This window comes from Gymnoscopelus microlampas (genome assembly GCF_963454915.1).
Source record: "Gymnoscopelus microlampas genome assembly, chromosome: 4".
Classification (NCBI taxonomy): domain Eukaryota; kingdom Metazoa; phylum Chordata; class Actinopteri; order Myctophiformes; family Myctophidae; genus Gymnoscopelus; species Gymnoscopelus microlampas.
The window spans coordinates 59,869,706-59,890,073 of record NC_139941.1 but is presented as its reverse complement, the minus strand read 5'-3'; the positions used below and the strand labels follow the sequence as shown (position 1 = coordinate 59,890,073).

The 20,368-nt window shown below is 39.9% G+C and overlaps 1 protein-coding gene across 4 annotated transcripts; it reads left to right on the top strand.

The window, feature by feature from the left end:
• The first annotated feature begins 931 nt into the window (after window positions 1-931).
• On the top strand, window positions 932-17,875 carry LOC311043733 (uncharacterized protein). 4 transcript variants are annotated; one of them, XM_084055089.1, is made up of 8 exons: window positions 932-1,039; window positions 1,919-2,154; window positions 2,837-3,040; window positions 5,111-5,243; window positions 7,274-7,351; window positions 8,116-8,206; window positions 10,404-10,607; window positions 17,830-17,875. In XM_084055089.1, exons 1-7 carry the CDS (start codon window positions 979-981, stop codon window positions 10,603-10,605), a joined length of 1,005 nt encoding a protein of 334 aa, XP_083911215.1. In that variant the 5' UTR covers window positions 932-978; the 3' UTR covers window positions 10,606-10,607; window positions 17,830-17,875. The 4 variants fall into 4 exon arrangements, with proteins under 4 accessions (XP_083911215.1, XP_083911217.1, XP_083911216.1 ...); XM_084055091.1 differs by lacking the exon at window positions 17,830-17,875 and having other exon boundaries at window positions 5,114-5,243; window positions 10,404-10,844; XM_084055090.1 differs by lacking the exon at window positions 17,830-17,875 and having other exon boundaries at window positions 10,407-10,844.
• The last annotated feature ends 2,493 nt before the right edge of the window (window positions 17,876-20,368 follow it).

Genomic DNA, 20,368 nt, shown 5'->3' with positions numbered 1-20,368 from the left:
ACTTCATCTAATCCGCCATTTCTTCAGCACTTCCTATGAATTTCACTTGTTTATCCTGTATGATCTTTCCTGATTGGATGAAATACCCCCCCTGAAAAGATATTTTCTGTTTACTAAAGAGCTGGAGAGATGGGGAGACCCATGTAGCCTTAGATTAATGCATCAAAATACAGTATCATACACATACAGCAGCACCTTTGAGTGGTTAATTAGTTTGGACGAGGTTGTTGTCTCCCCTGACAACCCTGTTCATCCATGACTGTCATATCATGACAGTCATGGATGAACTTCAACCTGGTGTTTGTACTTTCACCCTTTTTGACCCATACATCTACATAAACGTTCAAATGTCAAATATAAAGTGCTTCCCTTATGGCCTCAGATGTTACAATTATGTACGGGTCCTCAAAAGTAACTGTGTGTTCCGTATTGTTCAATAAAACGCATTTTAATCCGATCGGTGGCCATTTTCTTCGTATTTCCTCCATATGCTTTCAACTACGTGGCCCTATCGGTTGGGAGGTGTATTGCACTCTGATACCCTATGATAAAATGGCCACCAATCGGATTAAAATGCTTTTTATTGAACAATACGTAATATACAGGTACTTATGCTGGCTCGAGTAGAATTCTAACATCCATGGCCATAGGGTAAGCATTTTATATTTGAAATTTGAACGTTTATGTAATATGTAGACTAGATAGATATACGGGCCGTAAATTAAGAAAGTGCAAACACGCAGTTCAAGTTCATCCATGCCTGTCGTGACAGACGACCGTCGTGTATCTCCATTCTCCATGGCTACTGACAACCCAAACTAGCCAATCAGGATGTGACTGTCCCTCCGGGTTATGGGATGTAGAGCTCTAGTGCTCTACCCAAACTTGAACTAATGTAGAATGCGACTATAACTGTTTTGCATGCACTGACTGGATCAGAGACAACAAACTGTCACCAGCTTTATCATCATCATCATCATGTGGAACAACAGACTGCTGCTGGGTCTCTGCGTCGTGGCTGTCGCTGTGAATTACCATGGTAAACATTTAAGACACTCTTTCATAACCAGGGTAGAGTTTGATTCTAACTTATTATTAGCCTAAAATTGTTAAAGTTACACTGAGTTCCATGTTCCTTCTGACGTCGCTGTAGCAACGGCACTGCACTGTCTGGGATCCACTGGGATCCTTGCAGATTTCGTGGTGATGATCTGCTTACAAAAGTGATTGGTTGTTATTGTAGCGGAGCAGATGCATAGTTTTGAAATTGCAATAATTTCTGAAAGGATCAAACTTGGTTGGTTTTCTTTTTTCCTTTCTAGACATCAACAGGTGCTACAGTGATGCTTGTATTGGTTTTGCTGCTGGTGCTACAATGTATCAACATCGAGATCACAACCATGTTTCTATAACTTATTATTGGATGTGACGAATTCATTTCGTGTCGAAGATGAGAAATTATAACCAGCTTCCTTCCATGACAGTGACATCCTCTGCTTGCTGTAATACTGTGTGTGTGTGTGTGTGTGTGTGTGTGTGTGTGTGTGTGTGTGTGTGTGTGTGTGTGTGTGCGCGCGCGCGCCAGTGGTGGAAAAAGCAAATCATTTTTTTTACTTAAGTAAAAGTATCAATACTGCAATGTAGAAATACTCTGTTACAAGTAAAAGTCCAGAATTAAAAATGTACTTGAGTAAAAGTGAAAAAGTATTGGCATCTAAAATATACTTTAAAATTACAAAAGTAAAAGTACCCACTATGCAGAATGCCCATTTCACAGGTTTCATAAAATATATAAAAATCTTTTGAAAAGCTCACGCGTTGTGAGCTTTATCTGCTATTTTCAAATGTGTTGTACATTCTTTCTTTCTTCATTTATAAGCTTCCCAGTTACATGTTTTCCATTGTATTCCTCTCACAGAGGCGTCTGGCTTCATGATCAGAAACAAGCTGCTGGGGAAATGTCTGAAGGTCCACAGCGGAGGCAGGGTGGCCCTGGAGGAATGCAGCCAGGGGTCACCCTTACAGGAGTGGCGCTGGGTGCCCGGCGGGGGCGGGGGGAGCCACCCCCACCACGGCGGCCACGCCATCAGTAACCAGCACACAGGGGACTGTCTGACGGCGCCACGGGCAGAGTACGAGGGTGTCAGCCTGCAGGTATAGGTCACATTTTATTACATAATTAATCGCCTAATCGTTTATGTTGAGAAAGGTTCATACATTTAAAAAAAAAAATCTAAAAATAGTCGATCAAAATAGCCGATGTACATTGAACAAGCTCGCGACGCGTTGTGAGCTTGTAGATCGACTATTTTAATCGACTATATTTCCACTATTTTGTAAAAATGATATCGTCGAAAATATTAAATATGGCATATTATGGCCATATTATATTATTTTTACAAAATAAAAATGTAGATCGGCTATATTTCCACTATTTTGTAAAAATAATATTGTCAAAAATATTAAATATGCATATTATGGCCATAATTATTATATTATTATTTTTACAAAATAGTGGAAATAACCGATCTACAAGCTCACAAAGCGTTGCGATACGACGCGTTGAGCTTGTAGATTGGCTATTTCCACTATTTTGTAAAAATAATATTGTAGAAAATATTAAATATGGCATATTACGGCCATCATATATTATTTATCATTTCTATTATTTATCATTTCTTTGTGTATTTAAGTTTTTTGTCATATCTGCCCCCTTGTGCAACTTTTGTTTACAAAGCCCTAAAAGCCACACAAATAAATCGTTAATTGCAATATTTTTTTATGACAATTAATCGTCAAGTACAATCTCATAATGGTGACAACTCTACACCTGCAGACCTGTGTATTAAGCGGAGAAGATGAAGAGACGTCTCCTCCTGGAGAAGGAGGAGAGGAGGTGTATATGGAGAGGCAGACGAGCAGCAGCAGCCAAGCATGGACTTGCAACAAAAAGGGTCTTCTCAGCCTGTCGGGCAAGGGTCTGCACCTCAGTGCCACACACCAGTCCACCCTGGTGTTCCTCTCCAAGGACCATAAGCAGGTATGAATACAACTCATTCAGTGCCAATGACGTGAACACGTCAAAATAGTGTTGTCAGTGTTTACGCTAGATGGCGCTCTTCGACCAACCTAAGACTGATCCTATGACTTGTGGAGAAGAGTATACCCGGAAATAACGTGATCACAACAAACCCAGCCCCGTCCGATCCAGGGACGTGCACAGATAGACTCTACGTGGTGCTAGAGCACCTGCCCTTTGCCCTCTTGACCAGAAGTGCCCTTTTGAAAAAAAGAAAAAAAAGTTTTTTTTCACTTCAGTTTACAGCAGGGGTCTTCAACAGGGGGTCCAGGACCCCTAGGGGGTCCTCAGAGTTACTACAGGGGGTCCGCCATCTTTATGTGATATGATTTTTCTTTTTACCATAACCAAAACCTAGCATCCCTTTTCTGAGGAGAACTTTAGCCAAAAATAGCCGATCTACAAGCCCACAACGCCTCGCAGCGCGAGGCGTTGTGGGCTTGTAGAGGTGTAGGTGTAGAGGGAAAAAAGAGCAGACCAAGTAAACAAAAAAAAGGTTTTATTTACTTGAGCACCTGCCCCTCGAAATGTCTGTGCACGCCACTGGTCCGATCTAATGTTGAAGGATTTAGAAAAAAAAATTCTCTGCTTTCTTGTTTTTTTCTGCGTTTCTGGCGAAAACAAGCTATATTCAACAGCCAATAACTAAAGAACGGAGGGTCACGGTGACACACTTTTTTTTCTCCGATGGAAACACTCCTCCGTCTTTTGCGACACTCGTGTGTCGATCATCCTGGAGCAAAATATTCTGTGGCTCTTGAAAGGTTAGTAAAAATGCTCAAAAATGCTGGCACTGGCTGCAGACTGTTCTGAAAAACTCTGGGAGTGAATGAGTTAATTATAATAATAATAAATAATATCTGAGTACTTAGAAAAGTGCTATATACATTCCAAAGTCGCTTTACATGTGTGTGTGTGGGGGTCAGAGGGAGAGGAGAAAAAAAGAGAACTTTATCAGGAAAAAAACTTAAGATAAGAATTAAAGCAATATAACACTTAAAACTAGACTTGAAAATACTCGGAAAGGCAATTCTGAACAGGTAGGTTTTAAGGGCGTTTTTTCCACTTTGGTGGAAGAGTTGGTCCAGTTGTAGGGGTGCAATAGTTAAACTGAATCGAATATAGCAGCTTCTCGATTAATCAAAAAAGTTATCAATAGTATAATCGCTAAAAAGATCGTTATAGTTGCAGCCCTCATCTGGTTATTTATTATTATGGCAACATCACTACTAGGCAGGCACTGGACTGGAATCCACAGGGCAAAAGAAGGCAAAGACAACCGGACTATCGCGGGCCCAGCTGAAGAAAACTGCCCAAAACAAAGTCTGATGGTGGGGTGTGATTGCGGCCCTATGCTCCATCTAGGAGCTTACAGGAACAAGTCAAGTCTGGTTATTTCCATTCTACTAGCTAACTGCACACACACCTGACCTGATTGGATGTCTGGAGTGAAACCGGAGTTGACGGCCAGCGGAGGGAACAAAGGCACTTCAGAAAGCGCTTTTGTTTGTTTATTGTCAAACCACTGTAAAACTGGGAACCAAAAGCATAATAGAGGGGAAAAAGTGTATTTGGGTTGTATGTAAGTGATATTCTTTGTTAAAATAAGTGCCAAATAGCTCTACAGCATATTCTGGTGTACAGTAAGTAAGTTTGTTCAATAACGGGGTTGAACAGAAATTACAGTACATTTTCAGCTTTCCATTCAATCAGGAGATTGAAAACTCATACAGGATAAACAAGTGAATTTGGAAGTGAGGACACGATCAAACTGAAGCTGATAAATGGCTTCTCTCTCCTAATTGGATGAAATGGTCAATGGTGACCCACCTTATAATATATTCTCTGTTTATCAAACACTTATGAAAAACAAACAGAAGGCATACACTCAAAATAAACAAGTACAATGAAAGTAATACAAACAAAGACAAACTATACATATGGGGCCAAATACATATCAATTTGGGGGCACTTGGCACGAAAAAGTTTGAGAACTTTCTGAACTAAATAACCCTACTCTGTCCCTAAAAGCAGGGCACTCGGTGGAGGACACTGGACAACCAGACGGTGTGCAGTGAAAGAGACAGCCATCACCCTCATCACCAGAATGCAGCACCAAGTGCCATGTCGGACATGTCCAACTCTCATCAACAGCCTCAACTAAGTAAGTAAGACAACAGCCAAGGTCGAATGGCTTCAAATTCATTTGATAATCCTTTCCCTACAATATGCTTAGTTGACTGCTGCCCCCTTGGGTCTATACTAACCTCCTACATTTTCCCCTCTAAGCCACAATCACTTTGGTGTAGAGGGTGAAAATAGCTGATCTACACGCATTGTGAGCTTGCAGATCTGCTATTTCTTTGCCGAATTTGGCGCCAGAATAGTGACACAAGGGTCCATGTGAATATTTGAATTCACACATTTTTTTTTCTTCTATGAAATGTATTCTCACACTCAAAGAAAGGAACTCCCACTACCCCTGGGAAGTTTTTGTATTAGATTTACCATAGGGTATACATGTTGTATACATTTTTATTCATAATGTTCCAATTTTTTCAAACGACAGAAACGCAATTAAATCGCAATTATTTGAGCAACAATTAGTCGTCAAGTAAAATTTCATAATCGTGACCTTAACTGCTGTGAATAAAATTGGAGCATTTTAAAAGTGAGTTGCTCCCTTCCTCCTTGCTTGTTTTGCATGTAATTTTGTGTAATAAAACACTGCCAACTCTGGCTAATTCTACACCCACCTCCTCTTCCATTTCGTACGACTTAATGTTTGTTTTCATTGGCTCCATTTTGGTGATGTTAGTTGCATAGACGACTGCATTTCCCATTGGGCTGCAGATTGGATTAGAATGATGCCCGCTCTCAGCCTGAGGATGGGCTGGATCTCATTTAGTTAAGTGCTTTTCTTACCAATCTATATAAGCCTCGGGGAGGGTGGGGGGGGGGGTGACTCAGCATGATTCGTGGAACCATTGAGTGGTGGAAAAAGTACACAAATTTTGTACTTAAGTAAAAGTATCAATACTGCAATGTAGAAATACTCTGTTACACGTAAAAGTCCGTAATTCAAAATTTACTTGAGTAAAAGTAAAGTACAAAAGTATTGGCATAAAAATGTACTTAAAGTACCAAAAGTAAAAGTACTCATTATGCAGAATGTCCCATTTCACAAGTTTTCAAAAAAGACACATTGTGAGCTTGTAGATCGGCTATTTTCAAATGGCCAAAATATATATAGGTCTGAAGTGGTTTGTGTATGTTTTGTAATAATAATCAAAATCTACAAAGTAACTAGTAACTCAAGTTTTCAAATAATTGTAGTGGAGTAAAAGTACAATATTTGCCTCCGAGATGTAGTAGAGTAGAAGTAAAAGTACTGTAAATTGGAAATACTCCAGCAAAGTAAAAAATCCTCAAAACTGTACTTAAGCACAGTACTTCAGTAGATGTACTTAGACTTTACACCCCTAGAACCATCTCTCAACTGATTTGTGAATTGGTTTATGTATTTGTACTAAAATGTATAGATATCCCTCTATCTTTCACTCTGTCTCTGTCTCTCTCCATTAAAACATGTTTATTGACTAACCCTACGCCCCTTTCCAGCCATTGAGTTCTTTATCTGATGACCACACAAAAATAATATTGTGAGGCATCTAAACATACCTTTTGGTCATGCAGAAAAGTAAGAAAATACTGGGAAAGATATCTTTAAAGCAGTCAATGCAATATTCCATATGCAAATTCCTCAGGGCCCTTTAATAGGCCTACTTGGAGTTTTCCCAGAGGGTCTAGAGAGAAGAAATCAGATATATATTCTACAAATAATGCTCACAGCAGCTATAAAAGGCATCACAATAAATTGGCTTAAACCCAATCCACCAACATATGAGTCCTGTGTGCAAAGACTATGGGATTTATATTGTATGGAAGAAATCACCTTAACCCTAACCTTTTAAAGGGATTTAAGATTTGCATGATTCAGTATTTAGATATTTTGATATTCATTCAGACAAAATACAATTATATCTGCCCCCTTCTTATACAAAACCATTCATTCATCGAAAACACCCATCCTTGGTTTATTGGATTATATCTTTTTTAATTTCCCCCAAAAATATATAAAAATGGCTATAAATGTAACTAATTGAAATGCCTGCATTCTTCTTTCATGTCCAGTTGAAGGTGTTATGGACCCTGTCACAGAGCTGAATACATCTTCAGATCCCACAATGGTGTTCTTCACCATGGACTATGGTGAGTTTTGGTGCAGTGCTGCATTCAAGAATTTAGTTTTCCATGCAAAATGTTAGGGGTTAGGAACTGATTGTTGACCTGCATGAATGTAGGTACAGCTCCTTCACCACTAGGAGGAGCCAAACGTTAGGAAAAGAGAAGGAATGTTTTATGGTGGGTGTATTGTAGAGTGTGTGACAAAGTTCAGAGTCAATAACCTTCTATCTTCAGTTTGTGTGTGATGGAGACTTGTCCTACCTTTTATTTTCAAGTCGCCAGCCAGCGTGGAGACGGTTAAGTTGAGACGCACGTTCCAATTCAAGGGTCCAGTGTTTGTAATCACACAGCGTCGTTTAACTAAACTTTAACTAAAGTTCAATCCAATATATAAAGTAACAAACAAAACTTCTCATTTCTTCTTAATGAATTGTGTTATATCGTGGTCAAAAAACTGTTTGCTGCCGTCCTCCTCACTCAGGCTCCAAACATTTCCAACTGTCCTTGACAGTCTGTCTGTCATTCCTTAATCAAGGGGTTCCAGCAACCTGTGGGATCTATTGCATGGCCCAAGCAGCGGGGGGCAGCAACGGGTGTCCAAACAATAAATACAATATAAATAACTACATCTAAATTGGCTCTAATAGTGTGAGAAAGTGGAAAAGGTGCATTAGTCAAGGCTTCATGGCTCACAGACATAGAAGTACTGTATACTACATACAGTATGTTAAAATGCATTGTGCAGAATGTTGTAATGTTGAGTTGTGCTGAATGTTCACACCATACAGGTATGGGCTGGAAGATAACCATGCTGGTCCTGAGCTCCTTGGCTCTAGTGCTGGGGTCTGTGATTCTTATCATCAATGTTTATGCTAACAGGTGAGAACCTAAACACACACACACACACACACACACACACACACACACACACACACACACACACACACACACACACACACACACACACACACACACACACACACACACACACACACACACACACACACACACACACAAACACACACAAACACACACACACACACACACACGTTCGTATTACTATAATTCTGAGGACATTTTTACCTTTTTGTGGGGGGCATTTGTAACCCTAAACCTAATAGCCTGAGTAATACTAAAGCTGCCTATCTACAAGTTCACTAGATCTTCTCTTTTGCACACAACTAAGTACAAATCAGCCCCCCCCCCCCCCACAGATAGAGGCGTCCCTCTGCCCTGATGAACATTAACATAAACAGTGTAACAAAACCAAAATACAGCCTGAGGGATGTGTCTTTCTGCAGGGAAACACACCAGCACAATAATATAGTGGCTGATTAGAGGGAAATGACAGCTGAAATACATAAATGAAATAGGTTAAAAGTTACAGTTTACCTTTAACCATAAAACAACATGTAATCGCCAGTAGGAGACATCCAGATTGCAATGAAATTGTCTGAATGGTTCTCAAAGTGGGATCTGGGGACCCCTAGCTGTCCTTGAGGCGGTTCCAGGGGGTCCCCAAAAAAAAATTGTATGTATGTAATTTTATAGCATAACAATCTGTTTGACCACTTTAACTCTATATACATCGGCTAGATCTACAAGCTCACGTTGCATCCATCAGCTATTTAAAAAAAAAACTTGTGAAATGTGAAAAATTTGGAATATGTTTTAAAACATTTTAACAACACAAATCTGGTACAGGGTTCCTGGCACAAAATATTTTTATAAGTGGGGCCGCAGCCAAACACATATTCATTTGGGAGTCCCTTTACATGATTGAAAAAGTTAGAGAACCACTGGTATATACTATAGGAATACAAGATCGCTTGCCCCAAAACATGTCGCCCCGGGTCAAATCCGGCGACCTTGGAACGGTCGGACCCCTGGCATGTATTTCTGGCCACCAAAGTCCACTCGCCCCAGTCAAACCCGGCCACCTCGGAACAGTGGGACCCACAAATCCGGCGACCTCGGAACGGTCGGACCCACAAATCCGGCCACCTCGGTACGGTCGGACCCACAAACCCGGCGACCTCGGAGCGGTCAGACCCACAAACATTCGGCATGGCAACTCTCTCGCCTGAGCTCGCACGTTGGTGCCTCTCGAGGTTCAAGTCCGCTGCAGACGGCATGCCTCCATCGTTGTAACTGTGTTTTTCCTAACTACCTCCTAACTTAATTTTAGGGGCTGTAGTCAGCCGCTGGGGGGCGAGTGGTCCGCGGGGAAAAAATGAGGGCGAGTGTGTTTTGGGGCAAGCGTTTCTGTTACCTACTGTAGCATACTGTAAAGTAGAAGGCAAAACGCACGCCACTTGCTTCGTCTCTTATCTGTGGTACAGAGAATCAAATCCCTCAAAGATCCAATTCCATAGAAAAAAACTCAATTGCCGCAGACTAATGGCCTCTGCATTGATTTATAAACAAAATATTAAAAACATTTCTCAAGGCATCTGAACCATAAAGTGACATAGTGCTTAAATACAGCCCATAATTGCATGATAGTATGACAATTATTTCACAACTATGGACTATCATGTAATTATGGGCTGTATTTAAGCCCGTCACTTTATGTCACTTCATGGTTGATTTGTCATGGTATTTGTGATCGAACGTTGACCTTTTTTAATAAATCATCTCAGAGTTGACAAGTGTGTGCTGGAATGTTTCTATGGAACTTAATTTATATAGTTTTTATATGCCTTTTCCCTGAAGCGTGTTATATTTTATATCCGGTGGTGCTTCGCTGTCATCAATGGTGCTTCCTATGGTGGTGCTTCCTATGGTGGTGCTTCCTATGACTAGGATAGTTGCATAGTACGGTAAAAAAAAGAAGAACACTCTCTCTGTGTCATCTGACAGCCAGTGCTGGCTCCTGTTTCGTAATAATAATAATAATGATGATAATAATAACAATCTAACATGGCTTTCCGTGCTATAGACATGACGTTCAAAGCTACTATAGTCATAAAATAAAGATGACAGTACATATAAGTTCAAAATAAGTAAAAAATAAAGTAGCATAGTAAGGTTAAAACATTTACACACTCTCTCTCTCTGCCCCCCCCCCCCCCAGCAGCAGGAAGAAGGTGGTGTGCGTGTTGAAATCCTACACTCCTAGGGAGGAGGTGAGCCAGCCGGGGTCTCCCGTCCCCAACGAAAGAGCCCCGCTGACCAAGCACGCCATGCGCCTCCCTCACTCCTCCCCTGCTTTACAGCGAGGAGAAATCCTCATCCAGTGGAAAGACGGCACGGTTACCCCTCTCTACGAAGCTTAAACGTTGTTTTTTGTTCATGCGTGTGCACAAGCATTTAGTGTGTGTGTGGACTGCCCCCATGAATACTAATGGTAGAGGAAGGAACAGACATACAGGGAATATAAGGTTAGTGTTCGATACTGATGCAGATATCAAACAGCCTGGTTTACTGTACATAATCTGTAGGGCATTTTCTGTATGTCTGAACCATAGATTTAAAAGTATAGATAGGCCATAAGCGTCCTACTAATATGTTCACCGGCGCCCCCTGGGGGACAGGACGATGCTTGGATACGGTATCCAATATGGTAGACAATTAATGCATCTTCACATCAAATGAATACGTCACAGATTGATTGAATGTATTAGTCAGCACGACTCGAGGTACAGTCAGACATTAAGGCTAAAAGGATAACACAAAAAAAGTCCTGGGGACTTGTTTCCATTGTGGTCCTATGTATTCAATTCATCAACATGGCATAAAACATTTACACAATAACACATGTCATGTCAACGGAGAACAAAGGAAAAAATTGGCGGCAGTGAATGACACCTCCTTTCTATGGGAAGGGCTAGCATTTCACCTCCCCTTGTGGTCTCCTGATAGATGTTTTTTTCAGGCCAATTTGGCAAGAAACCAGTGATTTACATCTTTTAATGGATGGTGTCAGGGCATTCCACATTTTGGTGGATTGATTACTTCCTCTTCCTTTTCCACGTTTGACATGGAAGCACACAGAGTTCATTCTGAACATTTTATTTCTATGGTCTGGACAATGGGGAAAGGGAAAGAACAGGGACGAGGTTAGTCTTAAGGTCTATAGACGCCGGGAGCATTTATTTCCTTCTGTTGGTGTCACGAGTACAGCCACGCTGAACGCGAATGTTAGGCAGTGATAAATCAACGTATTTATCATCGCAAATAAAATCCTCCACCTATAGCAGTGGTTTTCAACCCTTTTCATATCAAGGTCCATTATTTATTGGGCATTTGAGCCACGGACCACCGTATGATGAGATTTAGACTCTCAGACCCAAGACTACGAATATTTTGTTATTGTTGGATAAGATTTTGTCCACAATTCCATGCTGTATTGATGTTGGTACCAATAGGAGAGATAAATGGCAAACATTGATCAAAATAACAATACTTTTATTAAGTAAGGCAGATGTTTAACAATAATTTAACTCTTGAGAGCGTAAAGTGAAACCAAGTGGACCCGTAAGGGTCCGTTTGGTTTAATTTTACGCTCTCAAAAGTTAAAGATCTAATATGGGTCCATTTGGTTACCAACCCTCCATTTAGCTGGGGACCACCTGGAACCCCCTCAAGGACCACTGATGGTCCCCGGACCACTCGTTGAGAACCACTGACCTATAGTTTGACATATAATATTTGCAGGTTCGACGCATGTTCGGAGCGTTCACTTGCGTCGCTCCTGGGGTGTAAGGGACCTTTTTAAGCTCAATTCATACTCCATTGCGTGACAGTGTTGATCTGATCTATAAGCTGACGTTCTTGTCAGCACGCAACACCGTTGCTGTACGGAGTATAAGATAGGCTTTAGTAGCAGTGATGCTAAAGTCCAGGCCGTGGTCAAGTCAGGCATGAAAACATTGTAGATCATACCGGGTCTTTCCCGTAAACGTCTTGGAGAGCTCATGGATGTGGACCGGACGGTGTTGGAGAGGTGTACTGTAGCCGGCCAGGTTAAAGATGAAAGCCGTCTCAACACTGCCAAGTGATGTGAAAAGTGAAGTGCAAAAAGCCCATAACAATATAAAAGAGAGAGCAAGCTGCACTCTGAGAGAGTGCAGCTTGTCCACAGGTGTTGGAGATGTGAGTGTCGGGTGGATTGAAGTGCAGCAGATTGAATAATGGTTCATGTAACTGTAGAACCTTTTGTGTGTGTGTGTGTAGAATTACCAATAACACATTTTAAAAAGCTAAAACAAGCGTTAGTTTAGTCTTATACTGTGGTAGTGGAAAAAGCACATAGAAATGTATATTTTATTCACTGGCATGAAGTGAGCTCAGGTGTGCTGTGCTGTGAACTGGGGTTCTGTTTGTGTAGAAATATAGGCGATTTATGGCCCGCTGTGTGATGTTTGCCTGAATGAAGTGGAACGGTTCTGTATGTTTTATCATGGTTATCAACTTCAAAGACAATGTCGCTGTTGTTTACGTGGCTGCATGTGGTTTTGATGTGACCTTTTCAGAAACACAAATAAGTGCCTTCTTGCAATTCTGTGACATTATGTAGGTTGTGCCACTGCAATAAAAGGTTTGATAACCACTCGAGTCATGCATAGATAAGGTTGTTTGTCGCGCGGGTATTATATCCGTCCGTATATAGAGTATGTCAGAAGTTTAAGATAAAAAGGCTGCATGTACAGACTATAGGGTTGGGCGGTATAATGGTAACATGGTAACCTGAGGCGTTTGAAGATGACGACGGTATCCATTTCAACGCTGTTACGAAACAGTGATGCAATGCGAAGTTACAGCGTGTACAGTATGTGTTCTCTTCCATTGAAGCTCGTTCTGAGCGATCTGAAAGTTGAACACAGAAGGTTATATAGCTGGCACAGACCGTGGCCATATTGAGATCACTGGCACATATACTGTACTGTACACTGGATTGACACATGCTACGTTCTTACGTGGCAGAACATTGACAAGTACCCTGATGCTATTGGCAGGGTTGGCACGATGGACAGCGGTCGTATCTGTTAGAGAATGTATTTTGTAATGTTTTTTTATGGCTAAACCAACCTAAAAGGAAGGTAGAGGGGAATTTTGTTACATAACGTGGTGAGATTATCTCTGTTATTGTAGGCCTTTGTTAAATTAGTGTTATAGCCTACATTTTGTGAAGGGATTAGATTCCAGACACATGGAATAGTGTGTAAACGAGTGTATTTCTGTCAGCAGGAGTTAATTCTGACACGTCTATGTATAGATTGTGCAAAGAGGTGCCTCCAACCCCATGCAAGTTGTCTTTGTCTTTATATATTTCCCCATAATAGCATATACAGTGACAGCTTAAGCCCTATTTCAATGCGTTGTAAGCTAGATGGAGGGGTGTTGATTGAGATGCTCTCAGTGCTGATCTAAAATCAGATTGATCTGCAAAACGTTTTCAGATGTAGAGGAAATATGCATAAAATAACAGAATTTGAGGTTATAGGCAAACGCTACGGGGGGTTCCATTGCCATCCCCTGGTGCCCCAAATGAAACCCTTTCCGGTGAATGATTCGATCATCTACATTCTATACAGGATAATATGGACTATGTTACAGTTTCATAAAAGTGTATGACCTTTTACATACTAACGGACATTGTTGATGTTCATAACCATGTCATATTTACACATGTAATGTGTACCATGTTTTAGAGCTGCATTTAGTTAGTTATAGATGATGAAAATGTCAGTGAGCTAACCTAACTACAATATTTTTTTTATAAATGATAGAAATGAGCTAATTACATAACTTGAATTGACTTGGTTTTGTATTTGTTTTGTTTTTAATAAGCGGTACAGTACATATGTTTCTTACCTATACAGTGAAAATATTTCACATTTATGCTGGAAAATATAAATATATTTGTTCAATAAATGCTTTAGGTCCAGGGATGTATTTTGGACATGTTTTGTGTGTTCAGGCTAGTGTTCTGCATCATTGACCTTTGTTCCTGTGGTTTATAGTGCAGTGGATCTCAAACATTTCGCCCCAAGAACCCCCAAATTGATTTTGTATCATTTCAAATGGACTCCCATTTGAAAAGATTTTGTGCCAGGGATCCCAATTAGAGATGTCAACATTGTCAGCATGTCAAGCTATGTCGGCATTGTTAAAAAATTGCCTAAAATTAGGGCTTACAGTAAGTGTGTAATTAAAGTAGTTCACCCACAAAATTACTTAATTTCTATCAATGACACACCCCATGAAGCCTTGAATTCATGGAGATTTCTTTTGTCGCATTCCTGAGCCATTAATTTGATGACTGGGTCATCGGTCAGTAGGAGACTCTTCAAATTATCCGTCATCAAGTTATTGGCTCAGGAATGCGACAAAAACTAAAAAATCTCCATGAATTCAAGGCTTCGTGGGGTGTGTAATCGATAGAAAATAAGTCATTTTTTGGCTGAACTACTCCTTTAAATTGTTCCTCATTTTGCTTGGGACCCCCTTGAACCCTCTCAAAGGACCGCTGGGTGGGTCCCCGGTCCACACTTTGAGAAGCAGTGGTTTAGCGTTTGTTCAAGAGAGGAAGGATGATGATAAAAGCACGTTTTATTGTTGTCGGGCCTGTAGCGAGGCAGTAGCAGCCACAGACATGTTGAGGTTGGACTTGGCATTTCCCTGTGGCACGGAAACTTCTCTGCAGGAGGAGTCTGATGTCTGGTCCGTTTACAGCAGAAAGCAAGAGGGCTGTTTTCATGTTGTTGGCACCATGCGTCGCAGGGCAGGGTGAATGGGATCCAACGTGTTGTCAGCACAACTGTGATTTGACATACATAGACATAATATACTGTATTATGCAGTGGTGGAAGAAGTACTCACATTCTCTTGTTACAAGTGAAAGTCTGGTATTCAGAATTCAATTGAGTAAAAGTATAAAAGTATTGGCATCAAAAATATACAAGTAAAAGTACACATTATGTAGAATGTCCCATTTCACGAGTTTTAAAAATGTATTAAAATTGCTTGAAAATAGCCTGATCTACAAGCTCACAACGCATCGCAGTGAGCTTGTAGATCAGCTATTTTCAAATAGCCAAAGTGTATATGTAGGACTGAAGTGGTTAATGTATGTTTTGTAATAATAGTAAAAAAAAAATAGTACTTGAGTACATCAACTAACAGTAGTTACTTTACACCACTGGTATTATGTGGATCGAAGGGAGAAGAAAATTAAGATAAAAAACAAAACAAAATGGAAGAGTCATCTGACCTAGCTCCTAGTGACCTAGAACTTATAAGCCTTATTTTAAACTTTGTTGTAAACTACGGCGAAAATAGCCGATCTACTATTTTTTAATAGTCTTCGCCTATATACTGTAATGACGTGCCCAAAACCGGGACGCTAGGTCGAAAGTGGTCACAGGTATTTTACAGTTTTCAGCCAAGTATTTCTCAAATTGAACACTTGAATCTTTCTGAAGCTTGTCGTGTTTCCCCCCCCCCCCCCCCCCCCCCCCCCCCCCCCCCACTAGGAATTTGTGCTTTTAGTTTTATTCTGTGCTTTATTTTTAATTAAAGCTACAGTTGTCCTCTGCCACCCCTGCTGGTAATGTTTATTCTAATGAGAGGGCCTCTATAGATTTAATGAACAACAAACAGCATCCCACACACCCTTCCAGACCACATCCCACATGCCTGCCATGCCAATTTTCTTTACAATGTGTTGCAGCTTTCCCCTAAAATGACTAAAACAAGCTGAAGACGTTGAAGATTGTGCTTTTTGAAAACTATAGTGTATATATAGTTTTATGTAACTCTCCCACAACCTTTTAGTTTTGAGGATTCTTATTTCACAATTTGGTTTGTCAGATGTAGGTATGCGTGTGTGCAGAAACACCCCCCTTTCTTTCTTTTACAAATGTGTTTTCACTGGGTATGCTGTATGTGCGCGCGCACACACACACACACACACACACACACACACACACACACACACACACACACACACACACACACACACACACACACACACACACACACACACACACACACACACACACACACACACACACACACACAAATGCACGTCTTTGCAGGTTTGTAGGTGAGCCATGGGGAGTGACAGTGAAAGTTGGATAAGTGAGAAAAGTGAGTCAGCAAAACCAGGTAGGAGGTCATAGATGAACTTTCACACAGTCCTAAAACCATGGCTCAACCACAGCCCAATGCTCCAAACCATTCCTGACAAGATTTTTTCTCAATATAATATATGTAATTAGATTATTCTCATATATTGTATTCTCAATAGGAAAGGATTCTATTCCAAATGACAAACAAATTAGGTTGACTTTCAATGTCTGGCCAGCTATACTCAGAATCAACTTTATGGTCACTTCACAGGTATGTGTCAACTAAGAAGTGGGTGAAATTAGTTTTTGTGTACGTTTTTGTATTCAAAAAGGGAAAAAAGAAGGGGGGCAGGGAGAGCAATGAGGGAAAAACAAACATGAAGGAGAGGCATAAATCTAAGATATCTACATATATACACAGGATAAACATGCAGGTACAGTAAGTACATGAGGTTATACTTAAAGTGCGACGTGTTGACACTTTAGTAGGTTCACATTAGCAGAAGGTACGTAGCCTACATGAGATTAGACATAAGGTCCGATTGCAAAAGAGTATCAACACAAGTTCACATAGGATGGTGTCCACATAGGAATAACGGGGTCATCCCTATGTTCCCCGGGTTCTATGTTCCCCCACTAAGGTTAGGTTTAGGGTTAGGTAAGCGGGGAACATAGAACCCGGGGAACATAGAACTTGGGGAACATAGACACACTTCCGGAATAACTTTCACAGGTAAAATCCACATGTTAGATCCACAAGGAAAAGTAAAGTCCATGGCCAACCATGGCCATAGGTTACTGGGTCCTTTCTTTGGGTTGAATCGTACAATTTCAAGACTGAGGCAGGCTTTAACCTGCTGTTAAACTACATCAAGCTCTTATTTATACTCGTGTGAGCTGTGAAGCAGGGGAGATTTGTGGCGGTCACATGTTAGCCTAACTCCATCAAGACGCCAGCCGGATGTAATTAGGTTGATTGAGAACATGCAGGCACAGAAATGCCCTCTGATCATTTTGTTTGTTTCTTCTGTTGCATCTGTCAGTAAGTAAATATTTAGTTAAACATCAACACATCAATAGTGATTATATTTGGATTATGCTGTGAATTGGATTGTGTTTCTGCTGTAAATGGGTAGACGTGGTTACGTTTGATTAGGCTACTTACACCTGGCTAATAGGTGTAGTAGACCTGTAGGCTATATTTAGTAACCTGCTGCAAGGGAAACTGTTACTTAAAAACTGGAGAAAATGCAAAAAATACAGTTTGCTTGCCCACCTATTTAACTGCTACCCCTGTAAGAGAAAAATAATAATAATGTATACTTAACTTGGTTTTCTTTGAATATTATCATTATTACGGTATCATCATAGTATCATCATCAGCAATGTATGATTATTTGTGTAATTGTTTGTTTTCATTTTCAGCTTTTCTTCAGTAAAATCCTGCCTACATCAGGCCTATTCGTTGGAGTTGTTGAGAAAAAGGAGTTTAGCTTGTTATTAATTCAGTTCCTACATTAACACAATAGTATATGAAAAATGTCATACTATGTCATAAAAAAGTGAAGTGAGTCTAAAAAAAAAGTTATACAATGCCATAATACTTTGTAATTGTTACCCTAAATTGTTCACAGCACAGCTGTCTGTTTTTGTATTTAATTCTTGATTGGTGTTTGTTGCAATAAATACATGAAATGGAATTGTTTGGATTCAATTTACATAATTTGTTATCCCTGAGTCACTAGAATAGCTCCAAACAAAAAAAGAAACAAATTCACAAGTATGGGGCTCAGTCTATAATTGAGCATTGATTTGATTGATATGCTGCATGCCATGAGTGTAAAGTGGTATTCAGCTAATCAAAAGAGGATAGCTGGTCATACAGCACTGTTTAAGAAACTACTGTAGTTGATAACTTTATAGCCATAATTGCACTTGATTAAACAAACCCTTGTATACTCTTGGTTGATTAGAACTGCTATAGGATACTCAAACTAATAAATGACTAAGGTATGTCAATAACGCATTTTAACGACGTTACTAAACATCTCTGTGTTTGCTGTCAATGAGTCAAGAGTAAATCTGGGTATTTTCTCCCCCAACAGATTTTAAACGATACATACATAAACATACATACATCATCTCAGTTGTGTCATAATGAACCCTGATCATCAGTGGATCTGTAGATTCAGTCATTCTGTCAGGGGGAGAGGTGTTTGCTGTGCATTTTCATCTTTTGACATGACTTCAAATATGACCTCAAACATATCATTATTGTGAAAGGCCTGGTGGCATTGGAATAAAGGAGAAGTTTCACAGTCTAAAGGTTGTGAGTTTGAATCTTGGTGCCGGCGGGACTTTATTTTGGGTCTTTTTAAGGCAAGGAGCATTAAGGCAGCCCGTCTCACTCCTCACGCTCTATTTTACATCCTGTTCGAGAGGGAGGAGCATGGAGGGAGCCCACCCCCAGAGGGAAGAGCTTATGAAATTTGAATATTACAATGCTCCAGAGGGAGCTTAAACTTTGCATATTATACAAGGTAATTTTTCCTTTTTCTTTCTTTCTTAGTGATTCATATCATTAGCTTAAGTTGACAGCTTTTTATATTTGGAAATAATTTCAGTTTATCGAGGCATTTATTTTTTAAATCATTTTCTAAATTTCACTAGTTTGATTGCTCCTTTAGTTTTGTATTGAGGTATTTGAGGCATTTCTGAACCAGCTTCATTAGTTTCAGATGGTTCAGTATGTGTGCATACTGAGTTTTGAACCTACAACATTTAGGTATGTTTATAAAACCATGACTTATCACTTAAGCCATGTTGACATACAAACTGAACGTGAGCAGGAAATACTAGAATTTTGATAGTTTTGGGAATGGTCTGTAGTTATAGCCTACAGAGGAACTGACTTTTTCAATGTATCCATGTCGCTTGGGCATCAGAAAAAGACATCTAAAGGAAAAAAATTAACCATGATTTAAAATGTTTTTTCCATATTCTCATTCTAGCATGCTCCTCAGTGAAGCGCCATTAGAGCCAGTGCAAATCTAGACAAAACATGTGAGGCTGCGGTTTGGAACTCTCAACCTCAGCTTTAAGAAGCACATATTTTACCACTGTACCACTGTGTTCTGTGGGATTCCGCTTACGTTTTGCTCTTTGTATCTTAGGATAGCTCACTTTAAGTTTAGCTGGATGGAAAGGTGATGATGACTGTGGTGCATCTGCAAGAATGCAGTGAGAGGCTTCGGTCTTCACTTCCAGGGTGTTGATTTACAAAAAGTCACAACTTAGCCTACTATCAATAATTAACAAAAAACACACACAGCTTCAATTATAAAAATCAAAGAAAATAGCACATCAAACTAAGAATAGCTCTAATCTAAAATCTCTCATCGAATGCAGTCAGCAGACTGAACTGAAAAGCTAAACTACATCAAACACACCTCACCCTAATCAGCTGGCAGTCCCTCTCTGATTGGAGGAACTCAAATGATCAATGAATTGACTCAATAAACATAATACTCAAATATAATGAAGTCTTCATCACATGCTATTAAACATTCAAGGCTGAGGTTTTGAACTCACAATTTCTGATCTAAGAAGCACATGTTTTACCACTGCACCACTGTGTACTGACTCATATATTCTTCATCTAAGGATTAGGGTCAACATCGTAAAAATAAATACATGACACTGTGACAGTGAGAAAAGAATGGCAAGACAAGAGAGAGTTTGGGAATGAGTATAAAAGTATTGTTATCACAATTTACTTAAAGTACCAAAAGTGTTTGAAAACTTTCAAATAGCCTACAGTATGTATAAGATAGGGCTACAGTGGTTAATGTATGTTTTATAATATAATGATTTATATCTGAAAAGTAACTAGTAACTAACATTTTCAAATATTTGTAGTGCAGTAAAAGTACAATATTTGCCTCTGAGATATAGTAGAAGTACT

Excerpts from the sequence above, each read along its gene's own strand:
- LOC311043733 (XM_084055089.1), top strand. The coding sequence starts at position 979 with ATGTGGAACAACAGACTGCTGCTGGGTCTCTGCGTCGTGGCTGTCGCT. Across the intron at positions 1,040-1,918 it reads TGTCGCTGTGAATTACCATG|AGGCGTCTGGCTTCATGATC; the intron begins GTAAACATTTAA and ends TTCCTCTCACAG. Across the intron at positions 7,352-8,115 it reads GTTCTTCACCATGGACTATG|GTATGGGCTGGAAGATAACC; the intron begins GTGAGTTTTGGT and ends CACACCATACAG.